The sequence below is a fragment of the Mercenaria mercenaria genome, chromosome 1 (assembly GCF_021730395.1).
Source record: "Mercenaria mercenaria strain notata chromosome 1, MADL_Memer_1, whole genome shotgun sequence".
In the NCBI taxonomy this organism is placed as follows: Eukaryota; Metazoa; Mollusca; class Bivalvia; order Venerida; family Veneridae; genus Mercenaria; species Mercenaria mercenaria.
This window is the reverse complement of record NC_069361.1, coordinates 47,950,063-47,971,589: the sequence shown is the minus strand read 5'-3', so window position 1 is coordinate 47,971,589 and position 21,527 is coordinate 47,950,063. Positions and strand designations below refer to the sequence as shown.

Genomic DNA, 21,527 nt, shown 5'->3' with positions numbered 1-21,527 from the left:
ATTACAAATGACTTCAGATATGTTGTCTTCTGTCAAATCGTCTTGAGCAACTTCCACTCCATCTAGGGGGTTGACCGCAAAACCTCTAAAGCTCAACTGCTTTAAGATCACGTCATGTCTAACAGCAATGTCTTGTTTTGACTGTACAGTTTAAAACCATGTGGTAAAACATTCAAAATTTTCTTCACCAAATTCTGCTTGGAAAAAAAAAGGTCCTCCGACAGAAGCTACTTGCTTGTGATAATATATTAAAACAAGAGGGCCAAGATGGCCCTAGGTCGCTCACCTAAGAAACACACCATAACAGTGTAAAACATGTTTGACCTTGTGATTTCATGGAAACAAATATTCTGACCAATTTTCATTAAGATTGGACCAAAAAATTGGTCTCTTGCGATAAAACAAGCATTTTCTTAGATATGACCTAGTTTTTGACCCTAGATGACCCATGTTCAAACTCGACCTAGATTTTATTAAGGCAATCATTCTGACCAAAATTCATGAAGATCAATTGAAAAATACAGCCCCTATCACATACACAAGTTTTTTCTTTGATTTGACCAAGTGACCTAGTTTTTGACCTCAGATGACCCATATTCAAATTCGACCTAGATTTCATTAAGGCAATCATCCTGACCAAATTTCATAAAAATCAATTGAAAAAAACAGTCTCTATCGCATACACAAGATTTTTCTTTAATTTGACCTAGTGACCTAGTTTTTGACTTCAGATAACCCATATTCAAACTCGACCTAGATTTCATCAAGGCAATCACTCTGACCAAATTTCATGAAGATCAATTGAAAAATACATCCTCTATTGCATACACAATGTTTTTCTTCGATTTGACCTAGTGACCTAGTTTTTGACCCCAAATGACCCATTTTCGAACTTGGTCTAATTTTCATCAAGGTAATCATTCTGACCAAAATTCATGAAGATCAATTGAAAAATACAGCCTCTATCGCATACACAAGGTTTTTCCTTGATTTGACCTAGTGACCTAGTTTTTGACCCCAGATGACCGATTTTCGAACTCGGCCTAGATTTCATCAAGGTAATCATTCTGACCAAAATTCATGAAGATCAATTGAAAAATACCGCCTCTATCGCATACACAAGGTTTTTCTTTGATTTGACCTAGTGACCTAGTTTTTGACCCGAGATGATCCATTTTCGAACATGGCCTAGATTTCATCAAGGTTATCATTCTGACCAATATTCATGAAGATCAATTGAAAAATACAGCCTCTATCGCATACACAAGGTTTTTCTTTGATCTGACCTAATGACCTAGTTTTTGACCCGAGATGACCCATTTTCGAACTCGGCCTAGATTTTATCAAGGCAATCATTCTGACCAATACTCATGAAGATCAATTGAAAAATACAGCCTCTATCGCATACACAAGGTTTTTCTTTGATTTGACCTAGTGACCTAGTTTTTGACCCGAGATGATCCATTTTCGAACTCGGCCTAGATTTCATCAAGGTTATCATTCTGACCAATATTCATGAAGATTAATTGAAAAATACAGCCTCTATCGCATACACAAGGTTTTTCTTTGATTTGACCTAGTGACCTAGTTTTTGACTCGAGATGACCCATTTTCGAACTCGGCCTAGATTTCATCAAGGTTATCATTCTGACCAATATTCATGAAGATTAATTGAAAAATACAGCCTCTATCGCATACACAAGCTAAATGTTGACAGACGACGGACGACAGACGACGGACGCCGGACATCGAGCGATCAGAAAAACTCACCTGAGCATTGCTCAGGTGAGCTAACAAGATAATGTAACAAAACTCAGCAGACTTTTAATCAACGTGTAAGCTTTCAAATGCAATCATGTGAAATATGAATAAAATCTATAATGCTAAGATGTACTGAAAATCTGCTCTTCAAACCTTATTTTTACACTACATAATTCTTTAAAATTCTACTCAAATGCTCTGTGTGAACTCGTGTAATGTTATAACTAATGTAGATATGACAAAAGAATCTTTATTCATTTTTTTAATTCAAGAAATTTAAATCAGCTGTCAAATGAATGAAATAATAAAAATCTAAAGCAATGCACTAATCTACATTACGATTTCTACAACAACACCAGCTGATTAAAAAGCCACGCAAAAATTCTAAAAATCATGCAACTAAAAGCAAGATTTAGCAAAATAATCAATAAAATGATCACTTACAACATTTAAATCATAAAAAATGACTGACATGTGTGCACTGAAGCAGTATCCAATACATTGTTATAAATATTTATCAAGGCATCTGTCTGTACACATCTTTATTCAAAATGATTTTCGCCTTCAATCTCTTTTTTAAAAACAAAATGCACATTATTACATACTTATTTACCTTACATAATGAACAGAAAATTCCGCCATTCTACTTCAGAGAATTACTATATTACCACCTTCAAAACGGGCAAAACTGCTTAAGTATATTTTTGAAGCTGCAGTGCACAACATAAAATCAACAAGATCAATTAAAACATGAAACTGTTGGTTAAGGGAAATTACACAATGGATTTACCAGTATATAATGAAATTATCATTTGTTGCATAATATAAATATGTATATACAAGATTCCCCATAAAAAAATACACACAAAATGCTTGCCACCTAATCAAGCAGTATGTTCATATACAGAGTATAACCTGCCTGGTTTAAATGAGTGACTTACTTGCTTTCTTTCCTTTCCGTTCTTTTTTGTACTCTTCTTTAAGTTTTGATATAAGCTGCTGGTCGACGCCCCACTCTTCATTCGGAGAACCAAGATCTTTCTTAACTGTGTGCAGAAGAGGGACACACTTCGTTCAAAGAGTTTGCCCATCATTTTCCCCCCCACCTCGCATTTCAAATCACAACCCAACAAATTTAGTAATTAGTACAGGAAACTTTTATCTTTCCAAGTTTAAAAGAATAATGTGAAAAGAAATAGTTTAAGTAACGAAGCGGTAATGGAATTCTTTTGCATCGATAATTTTTTTAAATATCTTTCATCTGAACAAATTTGTTAAGTTTTTTACAATCATACACAGTTATAGTTATTAGTTATATAATCTCAATAGGCCAGCTCAACTATTCAATAGTCTTGTCACCTGAACTGCCTCGTTAATTGAATAAACATAAAAGGAAAAGATGAAGATCTTTGTGAAGATTGGATGAAAACTGTTTGTCTTAGAGAGTGGATATGCTTTTGGACGCAGACAGCTCACCCGCTGCGGGTGTTCACATAATACGCCCTGCTCTTTCAGAGACGGGCGTACAAAAAGGGGCATTATTTTGTAACCTAGATGCCCTCGGGCAACAAGTTGAGCCCACCCTTTGACCCCTAACTGTGACCCTGACCTTTGACCTTTTGGATAGGAACCTGGACTTGCATAAGACACTCCGTCTCATTGAGTTAAACATTCATGCCAAATATAAACAAGATTCCTCAATGCATGTCAACGTTATGGACCGGACAAGATATGACATGACCTTTGATTTCCAACTGTGACCATCACCTTTGAGATAGGAACCTGGGGTTTGCGCACGACACTCCATCTCACTGAGGTTGACATTCATGCCAAATATAAACACAAGAGCTGTCACAGGAGACAGCGCGCTCGACTATTTTGATGCTGGATAGTGAAACTGGGCACATCTGCAGAAACTAGAGCTGTCACTGGAGTGTTTAATGACTCCAATATATTGTGGATGAAGATATTGCACAATAGCCTGAGTCTATGTCAAAAATATCAACTTAAAGTAATAAGAGAGGTAAAGATAAAATGTATCAAAACACTATATAAGTATATCCTAAGCAAAAAGGGGCGTAATTCATTAAATACTGGTGCCTGGGTTATGCAGCTTGTGTCATATAGTGTGGGTGATGATGCTGAACAACTACTTTAAGTTTGAATCAAATCCATTCAGTAATAACAGAGACAGAGTGAAAGTGCATCAAAACTTTAACCTAAAATTTTAAGTAAAAAGGGGGAATAATTAATGAAACATTGGTGCCAGAGTTATGCATCTTGTGTCATATGGTGTGGGTGATGATGTTGAACAACTATTTTAAGTTTGAATCAAATCCATTCAGTAATAACAGAGACAGAGTGAAATTGCATCAAAACTTTAACCTAAATTTCTAAGTAAAAAGGGGAAATAATTCATGAAAAATTGGTCCCAGAGTTATGCACCTTGTGTCATATGATAAGGGTAATGATGTTGAACAATTGTTTAAGTTTGAATCAGATCCATTCATTAATAACAGAGATAGAGTGAAAGTGCATAAAACTTTAACCTGAGATTCTAAGTAAAAAGGGGAATAATTCATGAAAAATTGTGCCAGAGTTATGCATCTTGTGTCATATGATGTGGGTGATGATGCTGAACAACTATTTTAAGTTTGAATCAAATCCATTCAGTAATAACAGAGGTAGAGTGAAAGTGCACCAAAACTTTAACCTGAAATTCTAAGTAAAAAGGGGCATAATTCATGAAAAAATGGTGCCAGAGTTATGCACCTTGTGTCATATGATGTGGGTGATGATGTTGAACAACTATTTTAAGTTTGAATCAAATCCATTAAGTAATAACAGAGATAGAGTGAAAGTACATCAAAACTTTAACCTGAAAATCTAAGTGAAAAGGGGGGATAATTCATGAAATATTGGTGCCAGAGTTATGGCCCTTATGTCAGATGATGTGGATGATGATGAGGAATAAGTATTTCAAGTCTGAATCAAATCCATCAAGTAATTACAGAGATAAGTTGAAAAAAGAGAAAGTGCACCAAAACTTTAACCAAGGTGGGGACGCGGAAAGACGCCGACGCCGACGCTGGGGCGAGTAGGATAGCTCTCCTTATACTTCGTATAGTCGAGCTAAAAATTGCTTCATGAAAGTCAAAGTTCAGACGGACGCATGGACGTACATACACCAACAGCCATTTGGACAACTATGTCTTCGCTTCCGCAAGCAGACTCGACAAAAAGCAAAGTAAGTTAAGAAACCTGTACAATGCAAGTCAGTTCATCACTGTGAAGAAGTGTATGAAGTTTCAATCTATTCCCACAAGTAGCAGGGCTTTTTCAGGGGGTTTTGGGAAAAAGGCCCCTGGTCATATTGGGAATTTTTAACGCGGTAAATTGTCAAATTTGGGAAAATATACTGACAAATTAAATGAGTTTTTAATTAATATATATTAGTTTAAATTTTCAGTTTCAAATTTTACTGGTAGTGTATCCCCTTGTGAAATTGGGATTTTTTTTTCAGGATTGTGTTCCAATATTGCCTAAAAATACAGTAACTCTTTATTTGTCATGCTAAAATTTTTGTTTACAGTTTGTTTTCACCAAAGTTATAACTGAAATTATCCAAAAAGTAAAATGGCAAAGTGTGTGTATTTTCGAGTGTAAAAACTGGGTCGCGAAAATATGTGACAATTGATTTTAATGGTATAAGAACTAACTGTCAACATGTTTTGGGTACTTTATTCAATTAATATTTGTGGTTTTTTGCATTTTGAGAGGTTTTTGCATACAAATCATACATTTCTTCAGCAAAATCTTGTAATTATTTTTTGCCGAGGTTGCAGACGGTCATGTTACTAAAAATAGAAACGAGTTGGTTTTTCTAACATTTTGTTTGATTTACTTGGCAAACAAAACTAATTGTGCAAGAATTATTACTGAAAAACAGAAAGTAACTGATTTCAGTTGGGAAATTTTTCATTGGATTGGGAATTTTTGCTCCAGATTGGGAAAAATAGAGCATATTTGGCATTGGGAATGGGGCCGAATATCGGCCCCGTGAGATTGGGTGAAAAAGCCCTGAGTAGTTACAGTGATACCAGCTTACATACAAAACCTTTGACAAACTGGGACACTGATGAATGGTTGAATGCAACAGCTCTACTTATACTTCGAATAGTCAAGCTAAAACTGAGAATAATACTTGTCATTTCTTATCTGAATCTATACAGTGCTTCCTATGTTAGGTATGAGTGTGTGAGGTATAATGTACATCTGCACCAATCTTCTATTCCAGTTTCTTTAACCTTTACCCTGCTAACTTTCTAAAACAGACTTGTCTATCACTCAATTTGGGCAGTACCATTTATTATTCGAAGGGGTGTTCCTTAAAACTTTACTGAATGAAGAGCTAACAGATGTATTAAAAATGTTTTCCAACCTTTATAAATTTACAGGATTTACAGATTACTTCCTTCAGATGTAAAAAAAGTAAAAACAGAAAACCTAACAGTGATATAGGGATGATAGGAATACATCACAACACTGTATACTGAACACCGTATCTGAGAGAATTCTACCATCATTTTCATTTACAGAAAATAACTTTATTTCTAAACACCCTAAAAGACATTAAATGCATGTACATACTACCTTTTTTTTGAGAAAATAATTCACAAAGACTTTGTTCTTCTAATTTAATATTATAAATCAATTTTATGTACAGAGAGAGAGAGATATACCTCAATCAATTTATTTGCCATCAGCCAATTTTATACTCCAGTACGGCACGGATAGCTACGTCTAGCCACGGATAGAAACGTAGTAATCCACATATGGATTACTACTTTAAAGTACAGCTGAGGTAGGGATCGATACGAATTACTACGTTTCTATCCGTGGCTAGACATAGCTATCCGCGCTGTATGTGTGACTGGGGTTTAAAGTAAAATTAATTTCATTTATCTTCTGGGTATTTCCCAAACTAAAACAGAGTGGTGGTATTCATTTTAACAGCAACTGTAACTGTTAATTAATTACTTCAAAGACACCATTACTACCAATTTGTTAAGGGTCAACATTTCTTTAACTGTACATGTTTCTCCCTCATTCTTTCCATGTAATTTTTAACTCACATTTTTTCAACAGTATTTCAATTATGTATGGGTGGTTACTTAACGTAACAGACACACCAGTTCATTTTCTCTACAAGATAAAAACAACTTTTCCACATGACGTAGAAGTGGATGACTGACTTTGAATACACAGTCAAATCATTTAAGAAGAATATATGCCACACCCAGGAATTGAGCCCGTGACCTCTCAATTCACAGTCTTGTGCTCTACATACTTAGCCCGCCAGGCTGACCTCTCAACCTTTCTCTCAATGTTACCCTATATACAGAAAAACACTGTTCCCCCAGCTCACCGAGGGATCTGTGTGGTTCGTGACCATTTTCCTTATAATATGCTCTAAACTTGGATCAACTGAAACACTGACTTGTCCCCATGCAACCTCGAGCTATATATACCCATGACACTGTGTGAAATGTTAAGTATTAGGAGCCTTATTCCTGTGTCAAAAAATTAAACATTTTATATGTTTTATTTTAAATATTTGCAGGTTGATTAAAGGTTACACAGCAAGAAAATGACCTACAGCTAAATTATGTGAATTGTACAAGAAACCCACAGTTAAAACAGCACAAAAAAGATAAAACTGTGAACGAGTGACTGGTTAAAGAAATTGCAAACATATTTAATACCTTCGTCCTCATCATCTACATCATTAAAATTGTCATCATCATCATCATCAGCGTCTTCTGAAACCAAAGCTTTACTTTTGAAACTCACTTTCTCGTGTTGCAGAATTTTATGAGGACTGTGCTAGCTTTAATTAGTCTTTTCACGAAAACAAGCAAGGGCACCTTTAAGACTTCCTCTATAGATAAGCTATTTTTCTCTTAAAAAAAAAAAAAAAAAAAATCTGAAAAAATGATATATTATTTTTGCTCTATCAGTACTTTGCTCGCATTTTCAAAAAATAAGCAACTGCATTCACCTGTTCAAAGTCTTAAACAAATACAAAAATTGAGGTCAAGTGCAATAATAATACTATTTAGTTAATTTTCATTCCACCCATATAACCATAAAAAAACTTTGCAGACCGATTCTCTTTTGACCTGTTTAAAAAATTATCATTTGATAGGAATACATTTTCCAACCATTTTCTGTCCACATTCCTAAACAAATGTTTTTTCTGCAATCATTTATGGATTGTAGGAAATAGATAGAAAACTAGTATCTCCCTTAGATAAAAGGCTATTATCTCCCTTACATTGACTGCATACACAGACAAGATAAATCAGTTAAAAATATCCCATCATTACTGCCAGGTTAACCTCATAACATTGTCTGAAGTGATGACTTCCTATCATTGTAAACGTCTACTAACAACTCAAGTAGCCTTTGTAATTTAAACTGCGTTTTATCTAACATTAATTACAAATTATGCAATATACTCATCCAAGTTCAAGTTGATGTAAAAATAGGAAGGATTTTGAACTTTATCTGTAATCATTGACCTTGGTTTGCTTATGATTATTATTTATGAAAGCAATCTTAAGTGTCAGATAAATAAATGGAAAAAATCTTGCAAGAACTGCGTAAAATGTAAATGAAGAACTGCGTAAAATACATAAAAGGGAACAAGAAAAGTACCAAGCTTGTTTTACTAAAACAGTCATATTGGGGTAAAAATGGTCTTTAAAGACTGTAAAATTAAAATTGCTATCTACATTTTCACAGACAATCAAGTAATTGAAACAACCAGTTCTTTTTTCATTCCTTCTATTAAGTTCCATTTTCATCTTCTTAAAACTTTAGGTATTGGAAATGCTTGAAGAAAAATCTGTTTAAAAAACTGCTTAAGTTTAAGAATTTCAACAAACAAAGTTTATCATCAAAAGTGGGCAACTCTAGCTGCTGTCCAATGTTTTTTCCCCTCACACTGGCCTCAAAGAAGCCTTACTTAAGAACACTTTTTGTTAATCAAAGGGGCTATTTCATAAAACAAATTCTCTCAGATGCTCACCAACTGTTCACCACTAACTACAACACTACCTACGGCAATCAAATAATCTATAAATAGATGCAGAATCTCATAATATTGTCTACAAAAAACATTTTTTAAGGCAGCAATACTATATTGTTATTATACATGGCTGCAAAATCAAATCTACATTCCAAAATTGCATGATTTAATACTAGATAAACACATTTTCAAAGACTTTTCTAATACTTATCCAAGCATCATTGGAACGAATATCTCCAATTTTTCACAACTTATACTTCAGTTTTTTTCAACCAATGCAGTCACAAAATTTTGAAAATCATTTTTAGATCAGGATTCAACTACTAACAGGCAAAACATCATTATTCAGTAAAAAGTCTTATTCATTTCTTTAAGGAAATTCTGGACAGGTGAGTAAAGAGTTTTAAACACGGAAAACTTAAATAATTACAATTCAAAATTTAACCTTTTATTTTTCAATGAAAATCTTTTAAAATGTATTCTGTAAACAATATTATGAGCGTTCTGACCGAGTAGTGCATGAGACTTACCCCATTCAGGACCGTCACCATGGCTCTGAGCCTCACCCGCACCCTCGCCGGCCTCAGATACCAGGAAGTCAAACTCTGCCAGTACTTCCTCTGTCTCATCATCAACCCCCGCCATACCTTCTATCCCTGCAGTCTGGAAATGACAAATTTGTCCTCCATTTAGAAATATACCGCAGAAAATATCTTAAAAATTGATGCTTATTACAGAAATTATTTCACAATCCGGGAGTCCACATTATTCACACTGCCGAAATTCATATAAAACAGCTCGCAGTACCACTTTGATAGAAAGCGCCGGCTAATATTATATTTGAGAAAGTAAAGTTCTCTGCATGTAACTGACAACTTTCTTATGTGACAAGATAAAGGAAAAGGAATACAATAATCATATAATCCGCTCTGTAAGCTACAATAATGTTTAGTTGTCATACAATGCAATCTTATTCTCAGTCAAATTCTGAAGAAAACTGCAGTCGTTCACCAGCTTTCACTTAAGCAACATTGCTTCATATTATGATGTGCTTCAATATAAATTCAGCACATTTACATACATTTTATTCATACAGCATATTTTCAAGCATGTTTATATTCACTGAACTTTCTACTAATTACACTCGAAAAATTCAAATTAATGACATTTACTGGGAAAACATTCGTGGCCACTGGTTTCTCTCTAAATCCATGTTGTTAATCTGAGGTACCTTTAAGCATGGAAATGATGTCTTATTCAAGGTAACCTTTTATGTATTACACAGAATTGTGTCAGGAATGAAAAACATTAAGCAAAAAATAATACTGCATCTCTATACCATTTCACTCATAAAATACAAATTTTAATCAAATTAAAGACACAGGATTTGCCAAAATATAAATGTATCTGTCTAGAAAAACTCATTCTGGGTAACAAAAAGATATTAACTGTTTTAATCAAACAGACTTTTATTGTCAGCACAGATGCCTGATCGTTATTTTCAGTCTGGTGGCAATATCTTACTAAATCTTGCTAATATCTAAGATGTGCATTGGCCAATAATTTACATTATGTACTGTGAAATCATTTAATTTCGTGGGCATGAAATTTCATGGTTTTGGTCAAAATGGCAATTTCGTGGGGATATGAATTCGTGGATTTCAACTTTTGAACATAAAATAAATGGGAATTTTACTTATTTGTTGAGATTAAATTTCGTAAATTTACTCAACCACGAAATCCATGAAAATAAGTCCCCCACCAATATTAATGATTTCACAGTAACTTACTGGGTGGGCAAGGAAATACTGACATCGCGTTTTTTTCTTGTCAAAATATAGGTAATGGTTGATGACCTGCGCAGTAAAATAAACATTTAACTACCTTTATTTTTCCTCTGCTCTTTTCTATTCTTTCGTCTGCTTCATCATCGGCCGAGATACCTTCCTCATTTTCATCACTGTAAAACAAACATAATCAGACATAAGTCCGCATCATTCAAGAACAACATACCTAACCTAACAAACTTAAAATTTCAGCAAACAAAGTATGATAGTTTACTTTACATTCAGCAACTCACAGTAAAGTGCTAGATAAAATGTGCACAGTTTAACAGGCAGATTAACACCCCTTGAACAAGTGGGTACATGTGCTGACCAGGTATCTTCGCCAAGACATATGAATGTTCTTTTTTTTTTTTTAACTCAAACTGCATCAATATAAAGGAAGGTGATTCAAAGTATTGGAATCATCAATAAGGGAAGCGATTCAAAGTATAGTCTTAAAAAACACTTAGCTGCAGTGTGCTTTTGGCAATACTTGTATAATGGTGCAGTGTCCTTAAAAAAATTATTCATCCCCCCTTATCAAAGTAAATGAAAACTTAGATAATCATTCATCATGCATATACCACTCTTTATAATGAAGTAGATAATGACCAAACACGCTGTCAATTTTTTTTTTATATACCACTCTTTAACATATGAACTTGAACATTTTTTATGAAGACCTCCAAGTTCACTCTCCAGGAACTGCACACTCCATGAGCACAAAAAAGTAACAGAGACAGAAACTATGCCACATATTTGATATTTGTATCATATTTTTTTTTGCTTTTGATATGCTTTTCTTTCTTGGAAATTTGAAATCAATGAAAATTTACATTTTTTACTGTAAATGATGACAAAAAACTGATGATGATTCAACACATATATGATCTGCGTACCTTAAATTTTCGTCATCATCATCGACAACGTTTTCATTGGCTAGGAAATCAAAAGTAGCGAGAACGGACGCCTCACTGTCCATGAGAGCACCCTCGACTAGTGATGCAGGCATCTTTCCTGAACCTCTGTCAAACAAATCAAAGACAGATTCATGCATACACAGAAGTAACATGCGGAGAATTTTAGATGATGCATCACTTAATATTGTTACCATTATTTTTAACACAATTTAACAACTTCCTCACAGATATTCAGTGTAAATAAAAATAACTGTCCACCGCCAACACAAAGAAATAACTGTCATTGTTCTCTTTAATCTGAAGACTTTTTCAGCATATACATTTCAGGGCTCCAGATAAGATGCGTATTAGCGTAAATTACGCTTTGAAATAATGCATATATATACGCATGTCTGGTAATTTTTAAGTGTATAAAAACGTATATGAAATTACAGAAACGCACACAATTAATTTTTACTAGCGTAAACAAAATCTGATTTGTCTGGATGCTTTATGTATCAGAGCACGGTAGGCATTCTCCCACAATGAACGTACACACGCATTAAATGGTACTCAACAGGCCTAGGTTAAACTTTATTATACACTTGATGTGTGCGTAAATCAGATAGTTGGGAATTAGTATTGACAGTACAATAGTGTATTTTAAAGCAGCGTCAATTTAAAATATCAACTTCCACTGTGGAGTAAACAACAAAAATGTCTTTGTCTAAGAATGGAAAAGTGAACAAACACTATGAATTCTTTAAACCAACAAAAATAATCCCAAATATATATCTAAAGGTAGATCTTTATTGAATATTGGACTTTCATATTTTTTGGTGAATGAAGCCAAAGCAAGCCAAGGGATAAAAAAAAAGAATCGAAACTTAAATATTGAATTGAAACTGAACTGCAAACAAATTCATGGGTGTTATGTACCCAATAAATATGTTATAAAACTCATTTCTGAATTTTTGTTCACATTCATTATAAATTTTCAGGAGTAAGATTACTCCCAGTCAATTTCAGATTTTACAATTTTACTCTTTCACAAAAAATATGAGGAGTAAATACTCATTGGCCAAAAAAATTATCTGGAGCCCTGCATTTGTAAAAGTAACTGCTTAGCACCAATGAATAAAAAAATACAGCTAGATGATGAAATTTTCATCATCGCCAATACTTTTCGTAAAAAAAAAATCAATGATTTTATTCATCAGGAACAGAAAAGCATTTTATGCCACTCTGAATATATAATGGTAGATATTGCACTGTCCATAAAAAAAATCTACTTTAATATCCATCTCACCCAGGAATTATATAAAGGCCCAATTTTATATCTACAACTCTATTAAAAAAACTTACCACACAGGCTTATCAGAAATGAACAAATACCTCTATAAGTAGAATGAAGGAGTTGGATTCTAACTTGTAAATAAGTTCCACACTAAGACTAAAGTCACTTGCATTACGATTTTGTACATAGCAATATACATGCAGTTCAGAAGAATATATATTGATATTATTTTCATTAAATTGCCTCTGTAAGCTGCATACCATTTTTGTTAAATATTTTTGAGGTGCAATATAGTTCTTAGTCAAAGAAGTTTTGCAAACAGTCATGTCTGGTACAAATGTCATAGCCAGGAAATGATTAAATATAGACAGAAAAGCTTACAAGGGGGAAAGCAAAGTCTCAAAACTCTCCTTATTTGAAAGCACTTTTTTGTAAAAGCTAACCTGGCTTTTCCTTGATCAATGGCTCGTCTGTTGTTCATACTGTCCCCGTTGACTAGAGCTGGCTGCGCGCCTTCACCGGTGTCTGTCTGAGGCTGGAGTCCCAGCAGGGAGCGTACTCGCGCTGAACGTACATCTATTATTGTGTCTGTGTAGCCTATCTCTTGTAAATATCTGAAAATAACATTGAAAACAATTTCGTCAGTACAGCAGTTATATGTAAAAACAAATCTTTCAGTAAATGCCATTTTGTCAAGAACAAGTTTTGTATTCTTTACATGTTTACAGATAACAAGTTCTACTGTACTAATCTACAGAGTTCATTTTGCTTTCGGTATAAAGTTTATTCATCCTCTTTAAGAAAGCACGAAGACTGCATTCAATATGAATGTACTTACTGTCTAAGGAGTTGTCTCCCTTGTCTCCAAGTAGCACTGCTTGCTGGTGCCGCAACTGGATTGGTTTCGATGACTTCATCTATAAACAAGAGTGGCAAACTGTTACAATACATGCCCAGCACATTATATTACTTTTGACTTTAAAACACTTTATGTATTGATCAGACTAGTTACCAATGTTCTCCATTTCCACTCATTTAAGGGTCATAACACCAGAGTGACAGACTATCCACATGATTATCAAACTTGCCAGTAAATATTCTGAGTATGGAAAACATTGGATACAAACTGCTCAAGTCTTTACATGGAATGTTAATTTTCATTTTAAGTAATTAAAGGGCCATAACTCAACAGTGGCTGAGATAATCTGACCGGTTATCGCTGATAATATATGCTGCAATTTATGTCCTAAAACAGTGTGACTCAGTTCAGTTGTATGATTACTGCTGAAGTTAGAGCAGACAATTTTCAAAATTTTGTGTAATTCAAGGGTCTTAACTCCAGGGACTTGAAAATCCAGCTGAATAATAAACATTGCTGAAATATTACCCATGAACATTCTGGCCAAGTCTGTGAGCAATAGATAAGAACTACCGAAGTTATAGAGCAAACAGTTGCCAATTTCAAAATTTTTAGTAAGTCAAGGACTGAAACTCCAGAACCTCTGGACCAATCCAGCTGGTTATCTAATCTGGCTACGATATTTTGCCCATAAACACTTTGACCAAATTAGGTGAAAAATGGATAGTTCAAGTTAGATGGCGGACAATATGGATGCCATCTGCCCCGACAATAGGTGGTCACAAAATACCTACTGTTTAATGGATGTATAATAAAAATGATTTAGCTTTCATTTGGCTGTCCTAAATAATTTTTCTTTTCTTACATGCCCATAAGACAAGGTAGAACTTCGTCTTGAACTCTTCAGGAGTTAAACAAGAAAATTTGAAAAAGAATTCAGCCTTTCCACTGAATGAGAGTGCTTTGCAGATTTTTTTTTGAAAACTTCCCAAAGAATGTAGGAAGTCAGCAAGTTTTAAATTTCATTCTGACAAAAATGAATATAAGACAAGCTACGGCTACAGTTAACTTCACTGTATTGACACAGGTATAATAAATGCAACATAGACTTTATCTACACTTCACATATTACTTGCCATTAAACATTGCAGTGTCCATTTGGTAAGAAGTATTACAACACTAGCTAGTCTATTACCAGTTTTACACTCCTGAAATTTGGGGTTGCCAAAAATGCAATCCTCTCACCTAATACTTTCACAGGCAGGTGGGCATATATACTGACTTTTTACACCGACAGATTGTATCTGGTTGAAAGTCTGAAGAATTTCCTAGAAAACCTACCAGCAGATTCTTTGTCAAAATTTGGGGGCTTCAGTTCATCCTGATTCAGTTCCGAACCATACTTCAGCTTGTGATATTTTGCTCTGAAAATGTACACAAACAATAACCTAATGAATGCAATAAAATTTATTAACTCGTTTCCATGTAAATTTAGTAAGTTTAAAAAGTCAACAGTTTATCATAAATGTTCACAAGTAGACTATCAAAACTTCTAACTGACGCAGGCAAAGGGACAGAACAAATTACAAGAGATGTCTTACAACATGAGTGAACTGATTTTGAAAATGTCTTGAAATAAAAGTAAAACATTGAAAGTAGATTTTAGCCACCTAAAGCATTGATTACAAGACTGCTATATGTATTTTTTATAATTACAAGTCAATTGGATTTAAACTGACACAGATGCAGCATGCAATTTATAAAATTGATAAATGTTATACCTTTCCTGCTTCAGGGCAAATTCCAACATTTTTATTCTCCTAACCAAATCCTGCTTCAGATTTTCCTGCCCTTTCCTCTCACCTTGCAAAAATGCAATCCTTGCCTACAAGTAAAGAAAGAACTCCTACTTGAATTGTAATGTTTAGAATAAGTAATCTGAACATTCAAATGTGTTTACATTGTATATACTCTAATTAATGTAACATATTATATGCTTTTCCTGAAACTAAAAAATATAAATACTTCTGTTTCTTGTTACTTACAATTGTATTTAGAACAACAAAAAAAAGAGAATGAGAATCTTCTCCTGTGATTGATAAATTATACAGTCTTCTCTCTGTAAAAACCATTTTCAGTATTCATATTACCAAACCTCTGGACCAGAAGTTTAGCCAAGTGCTTATAATACAACTGACAGTGGCTAGGGGTCCAGGTTATCTGACCTCTAGACAACACGTATTGGTCTGGTCATCAATATAAATACTGAGAATAATTTTTACAGAGAGGAAACTACAATTAAGCTATCAAAAACAGGAGATGGTACCAAAAGCAGGGCCCAAACTGGAATTTTTAAGTTTGAACCACTTTGGGCGATGTGTGGGGTTGCAGCAGCCTGAGGGGGTTCCCATATCTGTTCAGACATTTTTGTATTTTTCATTAGTAGAAGTGGTATGCTACATGCAGAGTCTTTTTAAATTAAGGTATATTTTAAACAGTATTTTTACACCATTTTTGGGGCAGAAACCATTCCGCTGTCCAAGAAGTATGTTGTTTTCCCCTATTTTTGAAAAAAATCCCCTCTAAAAAAGGAAAATCTTTTTTTTTTTTACACAATCTATCTCAACCAACAAAACCCTTTCTAGATGTGCATGATAATATAAGATGTACCATTTAAAACATGAGACAATGTGCTTTTAAATCATTTTCTTTTTTAGTGTAACATATTTTTATGAAAAATATTGCTTTTATCAGGACGCAAGTTTTCCCCTATTTTAGTGGTTACAGGGCAATTTTCCCCTCCTTACGGGCCCCGCCACAATTCCCCCAAACCTTAAAAAAACCACTGATTTTTCAGTACCTTTAATATGAGTCTGAGATTAAATTGTAACTTTAAGGTATATTTTTCAGTCTTGCCCAAAGAAAACCCCTCATGTTATGAGTACAGTGAGCAAAAAAGTACATTTCTTAATATTCTAAAATCTGCTCAGGAAAGAAAATATTGATGCTCCCAGTGCAAATAGCACTTTGAACTTTAATCATGAAAACCCATAAAACAATTGACTATCCTTTATTCCATAAAATGTGTATTGCACTGGCCCTGGATGAAAACCTGTCAACAGCTGTGACATCTCGGTGACATCAACTAGAATAAACAGGTTTCTTTGATCCTGTATTTAGACATGGATGAAAAGAAAGCTGTCAAACAAGTTTTGCCAAATACCTTAAGTCCTTATGCAGGTGTCAAAACATGCCTGTGAATTTCATTTCAGTTATTTTCATCACACGAAGCATGTTTGAAAATGCTTTATAAAGACAGCGTTGGCCCAAAAAAGTTGCTTTCCTTTTTTCTTTGTTTAAAATAGGAAATAGAATTATTTATAATTCTTTAATCTGGAAAATAACACAATCGTTTCTTGATAATTGTTTTTAGTAATTAGCACTTTGTCTGCCGTAATGAAAGCTTCTATCCAATTTGGGGTTCTTCTCGGGACTGACAAATCAAAACAGACATAATGCTTTCTTTGATATTTTACATTTGGATTGTGCTCTTGCAAACAGTTCATTTCAGTGCATGCATAAATAATGGTCACCAACGGAAATTGTTCGGTTAATGAAAGTTTTGCCACAAATGGACCAGTTTATTTATTCTGTAAAGAGATCTCTGTATTTCTTAGGTGAGGGGCTGACACTTCGTTGCAAAATATTGAACAAGTCAACACACCTTAATAATAGTTGATCATGTTTACTTCCAAACAAAGATCATGACCAAAACAGATGTAGGTCAAACTTGCTGTGATACCAAATATCTAGCGTTTGGCCAACTTATTCTTAATTCAAAGTATGTAGGCTGTGGGAAATCTTATCAAAATGCAGACTACTGAATGCAGACATTAACGTGCTTTATATTCATTGAAACTCGACCTGGAGTTCCGCTCTTTCAACTTCCCACTGACTTCGTTCCATCTCAAAACGGGCCCATTCCGTTTGCAGGAAGTGCAAAATACCCGGCATAGAGTATTGTGTTCTTTGGTTTGTTTCATCTTGTTGTTGTCTAGACGTCATTCCAGGCCCTCCAGACATCATCGGATTCCCCTGTCCCCCAGAAAGCGATCCTGGCCCTTCGTCTATCATTTTTCTGGTACAGCCGCCATTAGAATCTGATTATTGCAGAGGGCGCTGTACAAACAAAAAATTGACGTCACTCGACACGACCTGTTTGTTTAAAATATATACCTATTAGAATATATTCGTGACCGTTTTCAAAACCCCTGATTGTACAAGGAAACTGCCTTAATGGAATTATATTAGTTTATTATAAACAGAAAATAAAACCGTAATTTAAGTAATTACCGTCCGCTCATTTGCCGATGACTGCCTTCTGTATCGCTATGTACATTAGATTAGGATAATTAATATAAATATGAATTGCGTCGGGGTCGTATGTACTGTAACAGCAGCCACATACACTTTGAATACGGTCCTAAGGTTGCCTTTTCGAAAAACCATATTTTCCTTCCTTCTTCTCTTCTTTCCTTTTTAGGATGGGTGGGGTGGAGTGGGGTCTGAACCCCTGGACCCCGTCTGGATCCGCGCATGGATATCATATAATGTGAATGGGTCAATTCGTTTCACTTTTGCGGCGTACGCCGTTTCGCCGCGTACAACCGGCTAGGCGTTCGTTTGGCTTGCCGGCACTGCCCGGGTCTGCCCGGCGTACGCCGATGTGCGCTGGTCTTGCGAGATAGGCTAACCGGCAAATCATTTATTTTCGCGATACAAAAATCCAGTAAACATTTGAAAATTTGTGTATTAATACCAGTAAATGTAGAAACATGCTGCAAAAACTATTTGCTAACTTATTTGGAAAAGGCCGCAAGAGAAAATCATAATAAATTGGAAACTTATTTTTTTGTTTCTGCAGCTCTCGTGGCTGGCGTACGCCGAAGCGTTCGTTTTATTGATAAACCGGTGAGATTTTTTTCGTGTCGCCCACGTGACCGGCGTGCCCCGGATTGAGTGAAACGAATTGGCCCATTGTAAATATAAAATACTTGTAACTATAATCTTGAAATATGTATCCGTTGTGTGGTTTTCATCATTTGAAAAAAAAAAAAACAACTTTATTACAGGGATAGGTGTTACACAGTATGGAGCTGCTGTACATGATGGAACAACTCTCCAGTTTACCTGTCACCTTTGTAAGAACGCCGTACCCGAACCAGTGGATGTTACAGAGTCAGACCAGATAAAGCCTTTGATATAATTTTTTATATATAATTTATAAAAATGATCGGTCTTTAGATGGAAATTGAGGTCAATATGTTATGCATATTATAGGAATATAACAGCTTACATACATTTTGTTCGACAGAGGTAATTTTTTTTCTGTAACATGCCTTGCGCTCTTGGTGTTCACAAGAAGCCCGTGCACAGGTCTTTCCTGTAGAGAAAGACCTCGTACTCGGTCGATATCCTATACATAATGTCTTGCAGTTTAAGCGTTGTTTGTTGCAATTTGTTGTTGCGTTTGTCTAATTTAAGCTTGACACCAAAGTGCAAAACTGCTGGGAAATTCTCATGGTGTGCCTTAATTACGAAGACCGGTAACATATGAAACAAATAACATGTAAAACGCATGTAAAATAAATAATGCAAGAATATATTTGTTAAGTTTTGATGTGTGGTATAAATTTGATATTTTTATACTCATGCAATATTAATCACAGGTGCTCGTCCAGTCTTAGTGTAGGCCCCCCATATGCTTATGTCTTTTTCAGGATGCCGATATGACTGTCAATTACAGTGAAATTCCAGACACATCTTCACATCTGCCGTTAAGGGTCCCATCAATTGACGAACCACTGACGAGCACTAGGTTGTCAGCTGCCGAGATATTATTACCGAATCTACAACCGTGAGATCTGATGAAACGATGACTAACGTCACACGTCCTGATAGAGAGATGCCCGAAGAGATTCAGGAAACGTAAGTTTAACAATATTAAATTCAGAAAAGATAACTGATCTAAAAATAATAAAAGGATCATGAATATATACGTTCAGGAAACGTGTTAGAACTATTTACAGTTTTGTGGGCTTTTAATCCGACTACAGAATAACATACAGTATATATTAAACAATTGTATATAAAGCTGCATTTATAATGGGGTATATTACTGTTAAGAGTAAAATATTATATATGAAACTATTATATATTTCCGGCGTTCCAAGCTGTCCTTCGACTGTTACCAACGACCCATGTACAGTCATTTGTGGCCGACTTTGAAGCAGGGATCTGGCAGGGATTGCGGTCCGTGTTTGAGGAATCTGAAATCAAAGGATGTGCGTTCCATTTCGGCCAGGCACTGTTCAGAAAGGTGCGAGATAGTGGATTACAGGTAATTATGTCAAACATTTGAAATTATTAATTCGTATTGAAAGAAACAAGATCGCAATATTTGATACAACATTGAAGTAATGATATATGATGTGGCGAGAAACCACACATTTTGTTTCTTTTTGAAACATGTGATTCAATATAACGGAAGTATTATAAAACGAACAAGTATTCGGATAGTATTCATATTCATAAATATTTCTCTTTTTCATTTTCAAGTGTGCCACAATTCATTAAATAAAATATATTATATAAACTTATTGTAATGAATAGAAATCACATGACATTTTACTATATAAATATATTCCTTCTATTTTACAGACTGCCTATACTGAGCGTGACGCCGTCTACCACCTACTCAGAAAGACCTTCGCGTTACCACTGCTGCCTGCCGAGGACATCCCAGCAGCATTCAACAAGCTTCGAGAGAAAAGCAACGATGAGCGGCTCAACGCATTCTTTGAGTACGTACAATCAACGTGGATTAACAGCGATTTGTGGCCAGTGGCGTCGTGGTCCGTGTTTGGGAGGTCGATACGAACGGACAACGACGTAGAGGGTTGGCATGCTCGTCTCAATCGCCGTGCTTAAAAGGGCAACCTTCCATTCTACCTGCGGGTAGACCTTCTCTTTAGAGAATCGAAGAACATTCCCATTCAAGCGAAGTTGGTGAGGGAAAACAAGTTACGACGCCACCAAAAGAAGGCAAGTCTTGCCACACAGGGAAAGTTAATGACTTTGTGGCCCGAATACTCAAGAAATGAACGGTCAACGCGCAGCCATTTAGATGCGTGTGCATCTATGTACGGACCTGTTTAAAAGTGTGTGTAAACTACTTTAGTGAAATCGGTGATATTGCTTATTTGCAGTTTGAATGCATTTAGATAAGATATAGTTTTAATGAAACTGATCTAGAAGATATTATTACACATTACATTAAAGATAAGATATACTTCATGTGATATTAAGTGTATTAATTAAAATCTGAAAAGTAGATCCCTCGGAAGCACCGAAAACAAGGCAAACAGTGAAAATTGCAGACTCGGTTTGATTGAGTCTGTTCATGAGCAGTAATGGAAATGCAACACTGCCCACGCCCCCTAGCACCGGCTTAAGCAGTATTCAAGCACTCTTTATCGGCTGTAGTGTTACTTGACGTGAGGTTTCTTTTGCCGTGTATTAAGGGAAAATGTGAATAGATTATTTATATTTGTTCATGTATTATATAATGTAATGCATTGTTATGTTGTATTATGTGAATGAATATTCTTTCTCTTTTTGATTTTGACGCACAAAACGTCTACGCTCCCGTAAGGGGTTTGACGTCAACGGAAGATAGATAGATAGATAGATAGATAAAGTTGGGCATTGTGCTCACTGTTACAAGTAGACG

General features: G+C 35.0%; 1 protein-coding gene and 1 pseudogene across 8 annotated transcripts in view; one reads left to right on the top strand and one right to left on the bottom strand.

Annotated features, from left to right (window-relative positions):
- LOC123539383 (striatin-3-like) overlaps positions 1–17,918 on the bottom strand; it is a 38,705-nt gene extending 20,787 nt beyond the window's left edge. For 2 of the 8 annotated variants that reach the window (XM_045323991.2, XM_045324007.2), the window contains exons 1-8: positions 17,660–17,917; positions 15,517–15,620; positions 15,077–15,159; positions 13,715–13,793; positions 13,320–13,490; positions 11,580–11,705; positions 10,739–10,814; positions 9,385–9,517 (exon numbers count right to left, since the gene is read on the bottom strand). In XM_045323991.2, coding sequence (XP_045179926.2) covers positions 9,385–9,517; positions 10,739–10,814; positions 11,580–11,705; positions 13,320–13,490; positions 13,715–13,793; positions 15,077–15,159; positions 15,517–15,620; positions 17,660–17,869 — 982 coding nt within the window. In that variant the 5' untranslated portion in view covers positions 17,870–17,917. Of the gene's footprint in view, positions 1–2,702; positions 2,808–7,526; positions 7,584–9,384; positions 9,518–10,738; positions 10,815–11,579; positions 11,706–13,319; positions 13,491–13,714; positions 13,794–15,076; positions 15,160–15,516; positions 15,621–17,659 lie in introns of all 8 variants that reach the window. The other 6 variants (XM_045323973.2, XM_045323953.2, XM_045323967.2 and 3 more) reach the window with 6 other exon arrangements.
- A 967-nt stretch (positions 17,919–18,885) lies between these two features.
- Positions 18,886–20,953, top strand: LOC128557652 (uncharacterized; annotated as a pseudogene).
- Positions 20,954–21,527: the final 574 nt, after the last annotated feature.